General features: G+C 35.1%; 1 protein-coding gene across 1 annotated transcript in view; it reads right to left on the reverse strand.

The window, feature by feature from the left end:
* The window catches only part of LOC120354553, a 54,884-nt gene that overhangs the window by 4,623 nt on the left and 35,206 nt on the right, over positions 1-15,055 (reverse strand). The window contains exons 3-4 of the mRNA XM_039441896.1: positions 1,905-2,140; positions 90-142 (exon numbers count right to left, since the gene is read on the reverse strand). Coding sequence (XP_039297830.1) covers positions 90-142; positions 1,905-2,140 — 289 coding nt within the window. The remainder of the gene's footprint in view (positions 1-89; positions 143-1,904; positions 2,141-15,055) is intronic.

Raw genomic sequence — 15,055 nt, forward strand, 5'->3', positions numbered from 1 at the left:
TGCCTTCTATATTCATCAAGTGGATAATATATAATCGTGAAAATCTGCTACCCTTCTGTCAGTATCAGTTCAGCAGCAGCAGCACTTACAGCTATGAATTGCGAAACTTCAACCAACACTCCTGCACTGATCAACACCACCACTGAAATCAATGTAAGTTCCATACAATTACTTTCAAAAGTTTTGTTTGATAATGTTATTCTCATAAATCAAGCAAACTAATCAGTCTTCTTCTTCTTCTTCTTCTTCTTTTTTCTTCTTCTTCTTCTTCTTTCTTCTCTTCTTCTTTCTTCTTCTTCTTCTTTTCTCTTCTTCTTCTTTCTTCTTCTTCTTCTTCTTCTTCTTCTTCTTCTTCTTCTTCTTCTCTTCTTCTTCTTCTTCTTCTTCTTCTTTCTTCTTCTTCTTCGTCTTCTTCTTCTTCTTCTCTTCTTCTCTTCTTCTTCTTCTTCTTCTTCTTCTTCTTCTTTTCTTCTTCTTCTTCTTCTTCTTCTTCTTCTTCTTTCTTCTCTTCTTCTTTCTTCTTCTCTTCTTCTCTTCTTCTTCTTCTTCTTCTTCTTCTTCTTCTTCTTCTCTTCTTCTTTCTTCTTCTTTCTTCTTCTTCTTCTTCTCTTCTTCTTCTTCTTCTCTTCTTCTTCTCTTCTCTTCTTCTTCTTCTTCTTCTTCTTCTTCTCTTCTTCTTCTTCTTCTTCTTCTTCTTCTTCTCTTCTTCTTCTTCTTCTTCTTCTTCTTCTTTCTTCTCTTCTTCTTCTTCTTCTTCTCTTCTTCTTCTTCTTCTTCTTCTCTTCTTCTTCTTCTCTTCTTCTTCTTCTTCTTCTTCTTTCTTCTCTTCTTCTTCTTTCTTCTTCTTCTTCTTCTTCTTCTTCTCTTCTCTTCTTCTTCTTCTTTTCTTCTTCTTCTTCTTCTTCTTTCTTCTTCTTCTTCTTCGTCTTCTTCTTCTTCTCTTCTTCTTCTTCGTCTTCTTCTTCTTCTTCTTCTTCTTCTTCTTCTTCTTCTTCTTTCTTCTTCTTCTTCTCTTCTTCTTCTTCTTCTTCTTCTCTTACTCATTGTTCTTTTTTTACAAATTCACAATTTGGTGATGATTGTATATGTAGATCAAACAATTGGTATTGATTGATCAATATGTCTGCCCACATACGACATGCACTGTAAATAAGACCAAATCCATTCGAATTTGAAAAATCAATTCCATAGTAAAAACCGTCAGTTGCAAGCTGTTTGAAATTTTCTGGCAAACAATCTATTTTCATAAATGTATTTTTCACGTTCATATTGCACATCATAATCTGGTTTTTCTGAAAAGTTGATGTTGTTCTAATATTGACAACAAGAAAATTATTTATGAATCTGCATTTGGGCGACCATTTTTTGTGTTCAAAAATAGCATAATCAGTGTCTTCCCAATTTTCCAAAACTACATTGCAAAAAACACATTTTGTTTTATCGTGCACTTTTAAAAAATAGAAACCTGCTTCTGCTAGATGATTTGGTTTTGGATACTGGTGTGGCCATATCGTTTTATTACCATCAATAAATGAGTCAAGCCTATCTATTTCTTTAAAGTAATTTACCGCTTTTTTCTCGTCTGTATCATAATCATTGTATGAACAATGAATACAACACTTTCTTGCTTGCGGCAACATTTTTAGTCAGCAACTGAAAAAGAAAAATAATAAAATAATATTATTATCATGTGATTAATAACAGTTTTGTTTGTTTTCCAGTCTGATCTGGCACAAGGAGAATGGACCAAGTGCTGGAGCAAGTGCTGCACTCAATCACTTCGACAGCTTTGCCTGACCTATTTGATGATGATGATTCAATTTTACTGTATATCAGTGAGGATGCATTCAATCATCATCAACTAGGTCAGCCCATCCCATCATCATCATCATCATCAGACTTACTGGCAGCCACATCGTTCATCCCGCCCTCACCATGATTAGTGATGCTGCCAGTCTCCCCCCAGCCAGCATTCCCCACTGCCCGAGCATTGACAGCCCCAGCACGCCCAGGCCCAGTCCACCCAGCCCCACCCCATCCCCAATTGCCAGCATACCAACCAGCCCGAGTAGTGCTGCCTTCCCCCCGCTGCCACACCATCAACCAGCAGACACAGCTATCAACCATATGCACGTAGTTGCTGAATTTGCACAGCAGGAAGAGTTCAATTTCGCAACTTTAGATAGGTTGTGTAACCAACCCTATGTGTTCTCACACAATTGCGCTCAAAAATGTTTCAGAAACGCTAGAATATGCTGTTATAGTTGTGGGAATTGTGCGCTCCTATAATCAGGATTGCGTAATTATTAGAGTTGTAAATGTGGGTCAACGGGGGAATGAGGATGACAAAATTGAAACCTTCCTGTGGAACCTACATTTATAATATACACAATTAGTATGATATTACTTTTTACACTGTGTAGTAGTAGTAGTAGTAGTAGTAGTACATTGCACAGAGTTGAAAATGTGTTTTCAAACCAAACAGTAAAAGACAGCAGCAGCAGCAGCAGCAGCAGCAGTACTGGCAATTTAACCGCTTATAGAGCACATATATTATCTTATATAAGACTATGTGTTCAATCTAAAATGAATTATAAAACAACGAAATCATTTGATGATGGACTAGACAGGAGGTATGCTTATATGAATGATCAACGAAAGGTAATATTTGTTTTTTTAACAATTATACATCATTGAACAGTTGTATTAACATAAACCCATCGTCAGGTGATAGTATATCAAATTTTCTGCTAATAACAACATTACAACTTTGTAATATATTTGAGGTGGGTGGTGGTTAACTGAATTTCCTATTTAGTATTGATTCAACATTGCTATTGAAAGGATGGTAGCAAGAAAAAAATCAATGCATCGACATCGAGCATGACGGTGTTGTTTTATCAAAACTTGGTGGATTCGCCTCAACTGCCCTTAATAAAATAGTCAAAACTTACCAATTGAATTGCATATCCCCCCCCAACTATCGCTTTTGTGGGCCGGGCACAAAGTTAGATAAAAGATTAAAGAGGGGGGATAAAGGAATTAATTCATTGGATGAAGCATGTGAAGTGTATGATATAGGGTATGCACAGCATAGTGATAACAAGTCACGAGCAGAGGCCGATCGCCATTTAGCTGACACTGCATGGGCTGTTTTCAAAAATCCAAACACTGCTTCATTTGAAAAGGCAGCTGGATATCTAGTTACAAATTTGATTAAAGCAAAAGCTGCATTTGGTGGTGGTGGCCGCAGTGTCAAAGGACAATGGAAGAGAAAAACATTAGGTTAGAAAAATAATTCATCACTACAAGGGCAAAGAAGTGCACAAAAAGCAATCAAACAATTAAGTAAACACATATCTGGTCAAGGTTTTTATTTAAGACCATATTCACCCTTGAGTGGTGGTGGTGGTAGAATCATCCCAAGTCCAAGCAGACAAAAGATTGCAGGTGAGAGGAGGAGGAGGAGAAAAACTGCAACAAAGAAGAGGACAACAAAGCAGAAAACATGAAGATACAAGGACTGCTGTCAAATTATGATCTACAAGATTGGGCTGATATATTAGATATTGAATTATGTGGAATTTATATGATTGATACACTACCAAAAAGAATTAATTTCAGTGAAAAAGCAATTATAAACTTGGACTCGATTATGAACAGTGGAACACATTGGGTGGCTTATAAAAAACATGCACATAGAGTTAATTATTGTGATCCAATTGGTAATTTACAGCCACCTGTTCAAATAATAGACTATTTCAAACAACAGCCAAATGTGGAAATTTATTTCAATTATGATCAATTACAAAAGCTAAATAGTAATGTATGTGGTCATTTTTGTCTTTTATTTCTTGCAGATGTGTTATAAGTTTAGTCAGTTGTAGAAGTGTGTTGGAGAAGGTGGTGGTAGTAACACACACAATGGTTGTAATAACATTATCAAACAGTAGTAGCTGTTTAATTGAAGTACTACCCACTGTATTGGAGCTTGATACACACTATGAATATGAAATTGGTTTGATTAATTTATGGACATACAATAGTGTAGGCTACCAAATATAATCGAAAATGTCAACTCATCTTTTAAGTATGGTGATAAATTGGTTGATTTGGATACAGGCTCCTATGAAATTGATAGTATAATAAGTGAAATAAAGAGAAAATCAAATGTTGATAGTTCAAATCTCATTCTACAGGGGAATAATACGACAATGCTATGTGAATTAAAAGCGGATAAAGATGTTGATTTAACAATGAGCACTTCACTAGCTGATATACTTGGTTTTGATAGAGAAATTCTAGTAGCAAATAAATGGCATTATTCTAAACGTTTATTTTCCATTACAAATATAACATCATTCCAGGTTACTTGTAATATTGCATGCGGTAGTTATCGAAATGGAGAAGAGGTTCATAGAATTTTTGAATTTCTTCCAAAGGTTGCAACTGGTTTTCTAATAAATGAATCGCCAAATCCAATTATTCATTTCCTATTGAACACACATAGAATTCAATCTATTGTAATTCAAGTAGTTGATCAGAATGGTGAACAAGTTGATTTCCTCGGCGATAGTATAACAATAAGAGTTCACATTAGACGGAAGGAGTGAGAGAGAGGAAAGATGAATGCTAGGTGTGTTAGAACGATGTGTGTGTGTGTGTGTGTGTGTGTGTGTGTGTGTGTGTGTGTGTGTGTGTGTGTGTGTGTGTGTGTGTGTGTGTGTGTGTGTGTGTGTGTGTGTGTGTGTGTGTGCATTAGTTGTGTGTGAACAACACAAGCGAGAGAGAGAGAGGAGTGCTGTGAAAGAATGGGTTTTGTTATTTATAACCTGGCACCAGGTGCAAGTAGGTCTGCTAGTCATCAGCCGCTTAGTACTTATCAGTCTGTGAAACTGATAACACATAATCGAGAAAGGTTTTTGAAAAGCTTGGTTTTAAAGTAAATTGGAAATATGTCATCAACACATGCAGCCACAATTAGCGACATACTAAATGTTGAACAAGATATACACTATTATAAATTTGATTATCACACTCATGCTCCATATGGTAATTTGAAATTTCATAATAATGATGAGATTTGCTTATCAAAATCATCACATGATCATATTTCTTTAGTTGCAAAATCTTTTCTTATTGTTGAAGGAAACATTACATATGAAAAGCCAGGTAAAGAAAAAAAAAGACCCACTCGTTGATGCACAATATATGCTCAACTCAAATGCAGTAGCACATATGTTTGATGAGATACGTTTTGAATTGGCAGGTACAGTTGTTGCAAAGAGTCGGCTAGTGGGTATCACTTCATCTATAAAAGTATATTTAGTGAAAAAACAAATCGATAAAAATACATATGAGCTAGCAGGTTTCAATAAGGAAGGATTAACACTTAGTAATAATAGCTTTGCATTTTGTGTGCCATTAAAATTACTTCTACCATTTTTTGAGGATTTTCAACACGTGATTTTGAATATGAGACAAGAGCTTATACTATTGAGATTGGCAACAGATGTTAATTGTATTAAATCTTCTAATGCTACAACAATGTCATTGGAAATAACAAAACTGCTTTGGAAAGTACCTTATATTCATGTAGATGATCATTTAAGATTGAAATTTCTAAAAATTGTCGATCAGGATAGACCGTTGAAAATTGCGTTCAGAAAATGGGATATTCATGAATACCCGCAATTACCCAGATCAACTTCTACTGTTTGGACGATAAAGACGGCATCAAAGGATGACACACCACGATTTGTAATAATAGCATTTCAGACCCACAGGAAAAATGTAATGTCAAAGACAATGTCAAATTTTGATTTGTGCAAATTGCATGATGTTAAACTTTTCTTAAATAGTGGATATTTACCATATGATTGTGTAAATGGAAACAAACAAATTTTGTACAAAATGTTTTTAGATTTTGCTCCTAGCTATTATAATTTGGGAATTCATACCGAGCATGGTACAGATGTAGATTATAAAACTTTTACTGATAACTGTGCAATAGTTGTACTCAATTGTTCACATCAAGCTGATCATTTAACATTGTCAACAGACATTCGATTGGAAATGTACCAAATTTAACATCTGCATATTGTATTTTAATAAGTGACACATTAGTGGAATATAAACCATTAAGCACATTAGTTCGCTAAGATCAGTAATTTTGACGCAAGAGTGTGTTTTAAGAACAGATGAGGAGGATGAGGAGGAGGAGAAGGGGGGTATATATAAGTGCGTGTTTGAACAGTAATTACATCAGTTGCAATGAGTAGCTTAGATATTCCTCAACCGCCATCGTTGTCATCATTATTGTCAAAAGCAAAATTTGATGCATTTTGTACAAAGAATGTGTACTGGCGATGGGCAACAGAAGATGGATGAAGAAGGGAGCAGCAGCAGCAGCAGCAGCAGCAGCAATTCGACAGAATTTCGAGAAATTGGTATACAATGCGAAATGGATAAAGAAGAAGAAGAAGAAGTGGCGGCAGTGGCAGCGGAAAGAATGGAGAAGAATTGGCTCAAAGAGAAAACTGATTCTTCTTTTGCTGTAGTCGAGTTACATTTTTTCAAAAGTGATGATAACTTTATCATTATTAAAGAGGTAGCCATAATTGATCGCAATCTATGCCATATTGTTCTACACTTTAAATCACCATTTGCAAAAAAATTACTGAGTAGAAAAATGTATCGTGATGTCTGTTGGCTGGAACATAACTATCATAAAATTAGATGGGATCAAGGTGATTTGACTTATTCTGATGAACTGTTAGCATCATACTTGCAGAATTATTTCACAATCTATACAAAGGGAAGAGAGAAATCACAGTTTTTGATAAGGTTACACAACAATGTACAAACTATGCCAGAGAACTTTGAAAAACCAGACTATTCAATGTTCACAGATTCTTGGTATTTTAGTGTATGCAAAATTCATAACAAAACGAACAATGCTCGTTGTGCACTTTTTAGTGCATATCATTATTTTACAATCTTGTTGAGTAACAAGCAAACAGAGAGAAAGGAGAATAGTGCAGCAGCAGCAGCAGAAGCAAACAATTTGAGTTTGCAAAATTCCAATTATACATGTGAAAATAATAGAATGGAAAGTAAGAAGCATTGTAGTCTATACACAAAACAGCAAAGATGCAACTATGCACAACAAGGATTCTATTTTGATGGAAAAAACATTTTATATGTTTATTGTGGATTTGATTTGAATTCGCATAGAGCAAGAGTATGCAGTCTAGCCTGTAGTGAAGGTGGAGGGGGACAGCAGAAACAAATAAATTTCACTGGTCTTGTACCACTCATTTAGATGTGAAGCAGCAGCAGCTGCAGAGTATAATGAATCCTCAAACTTGGTCTCATGCACCAGAATGCTTGGAAATAAAACTACAAGAGTATATTGAATGGTATGAAATGTGTGAAAAAGCAATACATTCTGCGTAAGAAGGAAATAGTGGAAGTATTGCTAGACAATTGAAATCAATATTTTCAAATTTGGTGAATGTTAGTGATATCAGTGATTATTCAGCTTATTATAGACCATTTAGATTGAGTAACAATTTATAGACAAACTGTTAGAAATTGAAGAAGAAATAATGTTATTGTTACGTGAAACTGCAAGTGTGGAAGAAGAAGAAGAAGAAGAAGAAGAAGAAGAAGAAGAAGAAGAAGGGGAGCTAGTAGAAAGTGAGAGCGTAGAGGAAGGAATGTGTAAATGAATAGCAGGTGGAGCGGTGAACGTGGAAGGGGTGAGCAGCAGAGGGGAGGCAGGCAAAGCGGCAGCTGTTGGCTGAACACTCAGTCTTCAACCAACAACAGCTTAGTTCAGTCACACATGCGCGCACACAACGAGAATCATGGATTATCAACAGCGGAGTAACAGTGAAAATGATCGACATTTCAGTATGAAATCTTTCAAAAACGGAATATCCGACGGTCTCACTCAAAGATCTTGTGCATGATTCATGATACCATGTTGTACACGCTAGATTGGTGAGAACACAACAAGGACAACGTATCATCATGGGGTTATACAATCTTGACAGCAATGGTGACTATTATTGTGGAGTTTACTTACCTGAGAAGTTTCTAAGTGTTTTGAATGTGCAAACACTTGATGATTTCAACAAACAAAAACTCTATCTGAAGTGTATACAGTGAGAAGGTAAATCGCCTCTTGTTCTTTTAGAAGAAGAAAGGAATATATTAAAAAAAAATAAATAAAAAGAAACCCATTCCAATTTGTGCAATAGGCCTAATATTGATTAACACTTTGTAAAGAATAACTATAGTAGTATGTAGAATAGATTATCACTATATATGAGTAGCCCAGTTTCAAAACTCGTTATCTCCATTTTTTTCAATTTCGAGTTAAGACCGCCATTTTATTCTCTGGGTTCATATACAACTATTACCACTTTTTAAATGCTACAGAACACATCAAAAAGGTATCGAAATGGCCGTCAAAGTTTTGATACTGCTGCAAAACTCGTCATGTATACCCCACATACTGCTGAAAAGCCATCATAGTTACTAAACAAATACTGCAACAGAACTCGTTATGTCTCTATGGAGTAGAATGTATTGAATTCCTTACTGCTGCAAACCACATTATGTTTTTCAATATATTCAGTTGTAATAATCTTCTAATACAAATGCATATTTTGTATAGTTTCTATTATAATTTGACCACTATTGAATTTTCACACTTGAAGAGATTTAAGTTGACTTTAGACTTTATTTGGTGACTCATGAAATTTATCTGACAATCAATATTTTCATTTGCATCTCAATACAGACCTCTTATGTGCTTAGTCATGCAGCATTTATTATTCTGAAAACATATTCTTCTCGATCAATTGGTAGTGATATCTATCAGTAAAGTGTTGAATTAGAAAAAAAGATAGGTCAAATCAGTGTTTCAAAGATGAATTTATTTTTTGATAGTTTTTGATTGTCAATAGATGATCCAGGAAATATGTGATGTACATGAATTACGCAGATATCCATATTCTTTCCATCTTCCATTTTAGGATGAATATAAGCTAAGCTAAATTCAAAGGGTGAATGATAATTAAAAGCTAATAGAAAGGTGAAAGTAAATTCATGAGTTGAATAATTTTTTCCAGCATTTTCCAGTTTCTCAATGATAGGGGAGTGAAACTTATTTGTATAGCTCTTCTAAGGGTGGACACACACCAGTTAGTCAAGACAAGACTAGTCACGATTAGTCACAATACTTCACAAAGTTGTTTATGAAGCAACACACACCGATTAGTCATTGCAATTAGACATGTCTTCATAAGCAACTATGTGAAGTATTGTGACTTAACATATCTTGTCTTTTCTTGATCAACTGGTGTGTATCTAGCCTAAGGAATGATTATCTACAGCTGGTACCAATCAACTATGGTACACTAACTTCAACTCCAAACTACCGTTATAATTCCAGTACACAATAATTTACCACAGGGTGACGTGTTTATTATTCAGCTGGTAACTTTAGATGCCAAATCATATGATCTTGAATCATGATCATGTTTCCGTTCTTTGGTAGCCGCTTGGCCGAAAATTTCGAAAAAAAAGGTCTGTAAAATGGATTAATAAAAAAATTATTGGCCCCCCTATTAAAATTTTTGGTCAGAAACCATCCCCAATATTCACACAACATATACCCAACGTTTCATGCCGTTCTGTCAAGTAGTTTTCGAGTCTATAGGGAACAAACAAACAAAAAAACACACAAACAAACATTCATTTTATTTATAGATTGGTTTGATTCATTTTTATTATGCAACATTCTGGCTATGTGTGCTTGGTTACCGGTATGTTTTTTGTTAGTTGATAAACTTCTTTTTTATAGCTGAATATGCCTTTTTATCATCCCAGACAATAAAAAGGTCAGAACAAAATATAAAATTTGCAATTTCAGTTAAATTCATAGTGAAATAATAAGTGTTTCTCAATTTCAGAATTACTGGAACAAAACTCGTTATCTTTCATAAAGGTGCAAAACCCATCATAATGCTAATACTGCTGCAAAACCTGTTATGTGCACATGTTTTTCTTTAAATTACTGAGAAATTCCAAATCAATGATTTATGACCTGATACATCAATAAAAGTAATTTTTTGTACATTTTTTTAAAAATATTACCAAAGTGATGTTGCCTTGTATAATCTAACCACAGTTTTTTGCCCTTTGTCAAAAAAATGCTTGGTTGGAGTTAACGAGTTTTGAAACTGGACAACTTGTAATTTACAACCTATTATAGAAATTCAATTGAAGTTTTTCAATATGGGGATAGCACATTAAAAAAAGTGCCACCATTCCTTTTACAGCATAGTGTGAGGAAAATAACATCTTATATTCCGCCAAAAATATGAAATGTAATTTTTTCATTCTTCCTGTGGTGGAGGAAAAAAAGGAGACTGTGCCTAATGTTGTAGAATCGTCTAACTGTAGAAATTCGTACAAAGTTATCATTCAATATGGGAAAGAGCTAGTAGTAGTTGCGAGTTTTGGCACCAGTAGTTGAAATTGTGTGTTTTGCCACCAGTAGTTGAAATTGCAAGTTTTGCGGTTTAAAAATTTCTGAGATATCTGAGATTTAATATATCTGAGATATCTGAGATTTGAAATATCTGAGATTAAAAATATCTGAGATTTAAAATATCTGAGATATCTGGGATTTGAAATATATGAATGTTGGGAATTTTTTATACTAGCTGTTGGCAAGCCTGGCCCAAGCAGGTGTTAAAGGTGTGACAGGTGCACCTGCTGGTCGACAAAGAAGGGGGACAAAATAGCTGTGTGCCTTCTTATTGGTGGGGGGGCCTCTGCCTATTGGTGACAGGTGCACCTGCTGCTGGTCAACAAAGAGGGGGAACAAAATTGCCGTGCCTTCCTATTGGTGGGGCCTATTAGTGGGGGCAAAATGGCCGTGCCATCCTATTGGTGGGGCCTATTGGTGGGGACAAAATGGCCGGGGGTGCCTTCCTTTTGGTGGGAGGCAAAATGACTGACTTATGGGCAGGGGGGCCACCATTTTGCACCTCTCATTGATTGGGGGCTTTGGTGGGGGACAAAATGGCCGACACTAGGGCTGGAGGGGGGTGTGGTAGGGGAAATCTGTCATTTTGGACATGCCCACTGGCTTCCTATTGGTTGGGGGAGTGGCATTGATGGGGAGCAAAATCGCCGACACTATGGCTGGGTGGGTGAAGGGGGGTGTGGTGGGGGGAAATCTGCCATTTTGGACACACCCCCAACCAATAGGAAGCCAGGGGGCGTGGTCAAAATGGCCAACACCAGGGCTGGGGCGTGGAGGGGGGAAGGCACCTGAAACCCATGGCCTGAAACCCCGCTCATCGTCTCCTATTGGACTTGTGCAGAACTCTCAAATCTACAATACTTACAAATAAGGATATAATTATACCTTTCTGTAACAAGAGATGCTCATGTTCAGGTTTGAGATCATCAAATACTGAAAACAGATGTTTCAATCTCAATTCCATATCTGTACTAGCTATCAAGTTATGCACTGATACTTCCAAAAATTGATTCATAAATTTATATGAATATAGAAACTTAATTTTCCCACTGTCAACATCAAACATTTTTTGATCAGTTTCGACCTGAAAACTCTGACACCAGACCTGAGCCAGCCAGGTCACACATTATCATTATTATTATTATCTTTCAGAAGTGGTGGCAATGCAGGAAATTTCTTTTTTACATTTTCCGAGAGCTTTTAGAATAAAAATGCTGTCAAATCCACTGAAATTATGGAAGTAACAGCTAATCATATCGTCAGTTCAAGTATTTAAATTACACAAGACATGAGCAGCACACAAAAACTTTCCATTTTCATGTGCATGATGGCATACCTTTGTGTCTGTTTCAGTAAAAACATCATCACAAAGGCCACACTTAAAAGAGTTTTGAAATTTGCATTGCTGACAATCACTTAAATGTTCCATTGGAATTTCGAATTTTATATCCACACTCAATATATCCCCCAGTTCTGTTATTTCCTTGAGAAATTTATCCATGATCCTTTCATCTATATTACTCTATCTATAGAGGACTGGGCCATGTGCAATATCTCCATTCACATCAATAACTACAAAACAATACCCACACAGAATTCTACATGCCATTTTCTTAGTGTGACTGGTGAATATAGGTACTTCCCCGGATTTAGTACTATCTATATTCACCACAAATGTTTCCAAATCTGCGTAGATGGTATACTTTTTCTTCAAAGTCATGCCCAGTTCTTTAAATTTGGTTGACTTACCCTGTTTCGCATATGAAGTTCTCTGACACTTGAACTTTGAACAAAGCTCTTGATGTTTCATCAAATTTGCTTTTACATATCTGTTTATTGTCTTGTCTTATGTAAATCTGTGAAAATAGGAATTACAAACATGTACTTGTGCTTTAGTTTTTGAAAGATGAGAAAGAAGTCACGATGAACCATTCTTCCCATTCATGGTGTTGATTGAACAAAAATGTGTTTTTCCTGCATCACCTTCCAACATTAAAAGATTAATTTGGTATTTAGGCAGGCAAAATATGCTTGTATGATAGGGGAAAAACTTTTTGTTGTCGTATGCAATGACATGAATGGCAGTAGTAGGTTATTGCAGATACAGTCCTCCAATCACAGAGCAGTATTTTAATTAGGGGGCGGAGCCTAATCCCCCAAGGAGGCTCAAAACCCCGCCCAAATCCCCCCACGCTCCGTGTGGGAAAACTCCATTTTATAACCCCTCGCCAGGACCAGTTCTCCCACCGATATGAAAACCGCCATTTTAGTTCAAGTATTCATTTGAAAAAACAAATTTATGGGTGTACCAATTGTAGAATACCCCTCCAATCAATTCCCCATGCTTCGCGCGAGAAGACCCCTTGCCTAAACCTCCCACTAGAAGACCTCCATTTTTGTTCAAGTACTTATTTTAAAAAAATATGAAGACATATCACTTGCAAGATCCTCCTTCCAAACAAGCCCCCCTACCACCCCCTATACTGCCGACCCCCGCTGCCCTGCTACTTCTAGCAAGCAGAATACCAGTTATGTAATGTAAGCAGATTGATGGTTTTATTTCTTGCATTAGAAAAAGTGTATAGCAAAAAGTATGTAGTCTTACTCCTTATCTATAGAAGGAGCATGTATGGAATGTTGTTTTAACAATAAATGGAACTCTACGCTGATGTACTCTGGAATGTTGTTTTGGCATATATGTTGTTGATTATTGTTGATTCTCAATAGTCAGTCTTACTGTGAATATGAATATGAAAATAGTTGAAATTACTGAAGCTATAGTTGAATAAGAAATAGTGTAAGTATCAATGTATGATGTGAGACTTGTCAATAAATTCGAAGCTGAAAGCTATACAATATTCTAAACAGTTGTTTATACTATCAAGTCTAATGAATAAATGTGAAATCGGGTTACATACGATTGATTTTATTTTTATGTTATTGTAAATTTTTCCCATTTCTCTCATTTCTGGTTAGCTGATGAATAATGTAAATTTTCTTCCCAGCTCTATCCTTTTCTTTGTATTAGATGCAAAGCGAGGTGAGCACATTTGTGTCAATGATTTCAACTTCACGTTGAAAAGAGAAAAACAATATTGACTTCTTTGTTAGATGTACTGTACTTGAATGCAGTCTAATCATGTATATCATAAAAGACAGGAAATTTGGTACATGGGCTTAACTGCACTTACAAGTAATATCAACATATACACCTTCTAATTTAAGTACAAGGATGTGTTAGCCTTGCTATTTTCACCAAGGTAATGAAATACACCCCTTCCGATTCAGAATCATGGAAGACAATATCCCACCATCAGATTTCAGAGTGTAGAAGGAGAAAATTTTTGAAAATAAAGAAATAAGCATATTCCTCCCACGAAGATATTCAAGCTGGCTAAATAAAAAAAACTTAGATTTGTTCAATAAATCTAAATTAAAACTAAAAGCAAAACATCGACTAGTAAACAGATTAATAAAAGGGAAGGAGATATCAGTAATGGTTACTGACCTTACCTTAATAGACTTCTCCTGAACTCTTGAAAGGATATGTTAACAAAATTTCTTGATTCGGCTTAATATTTGTTTTGATATGACACATTATTTGTTTTCATATGAATGAGTACAGTTGAATTAAATAATACAAAAGGTAGTCACATCCAAATAAACAATATTGTATCAAAATTTCTTGATTCGGCTTAATGTTTGTGTTGATATGTCGCATTATTTTTGTTTTCATATGTTTGAGTACAATTGAATTCATTAACAGAAAAAAGGTAGTCATATATAAACAATTCTATAAAAATTTCTCGATTTGGCTTAATGTCTGTGTTGATATGACGTATCTGTTTTTATACAAAAATAATGTATCAAAATTTCTTAATTTGAAATAAAATGAGTTAAAATTCAATTTTATAGATTATTCACTTATCTTCAAATTAATGATAGAGTTGATTACTGCTACAGTCCTGCTAAAGATGTTATAGTGAAGATGATGATTATGATGATGATGATGATGATGTAACACTATTATATAGTAGTTGCTTCCTTCTTGAAGAATCACTAAGGAGTGAAGATTTTCCTGATCTGAACTTATATTTATACTTTTTTGTATTGAACAGTAAAAAGTCTGTTAGCAACATTTCACATACATGTTTGAACATGTATAAGAAGATGGTGACTGGTTATGCAACAATGCATATACTGAATAATGAATCAACACTTCACTTACATGTTCAAACATGTGTGTGAGATCAATAGTTAGTTCTTACTCTACTATATAGTAAAGACTGTATATTTATATTTATCAAACTCGCATTTATGCTCGTCTTAGTTGGAGCTTTGAGAAGTTCAGACATAAAATGTTATTACAAAATGGATCTGATTAGTGTGAAAATAATAGCATGACTAAAACCAAAATTTCGTATTCAATCAATTTATCAAAATTAATTTGTATTTTCACTGTAATGTTATATTGGTTTGCAATAATTA

Source organism: Nilaparvata lugens, chromosome X, assembly GCF_014356525.2.
Source record: "Nilaparvata lugens isolate BPH chromosome X, ASM1435652v1, whole genome shotgun sequence".
Taxonomy (NCBI): Eukaryota; Metazoa; Arthropoda; class Insecta; order Hemiptera; family Delphacidae; genus Nilaparvata; species Nilaparvata lugens.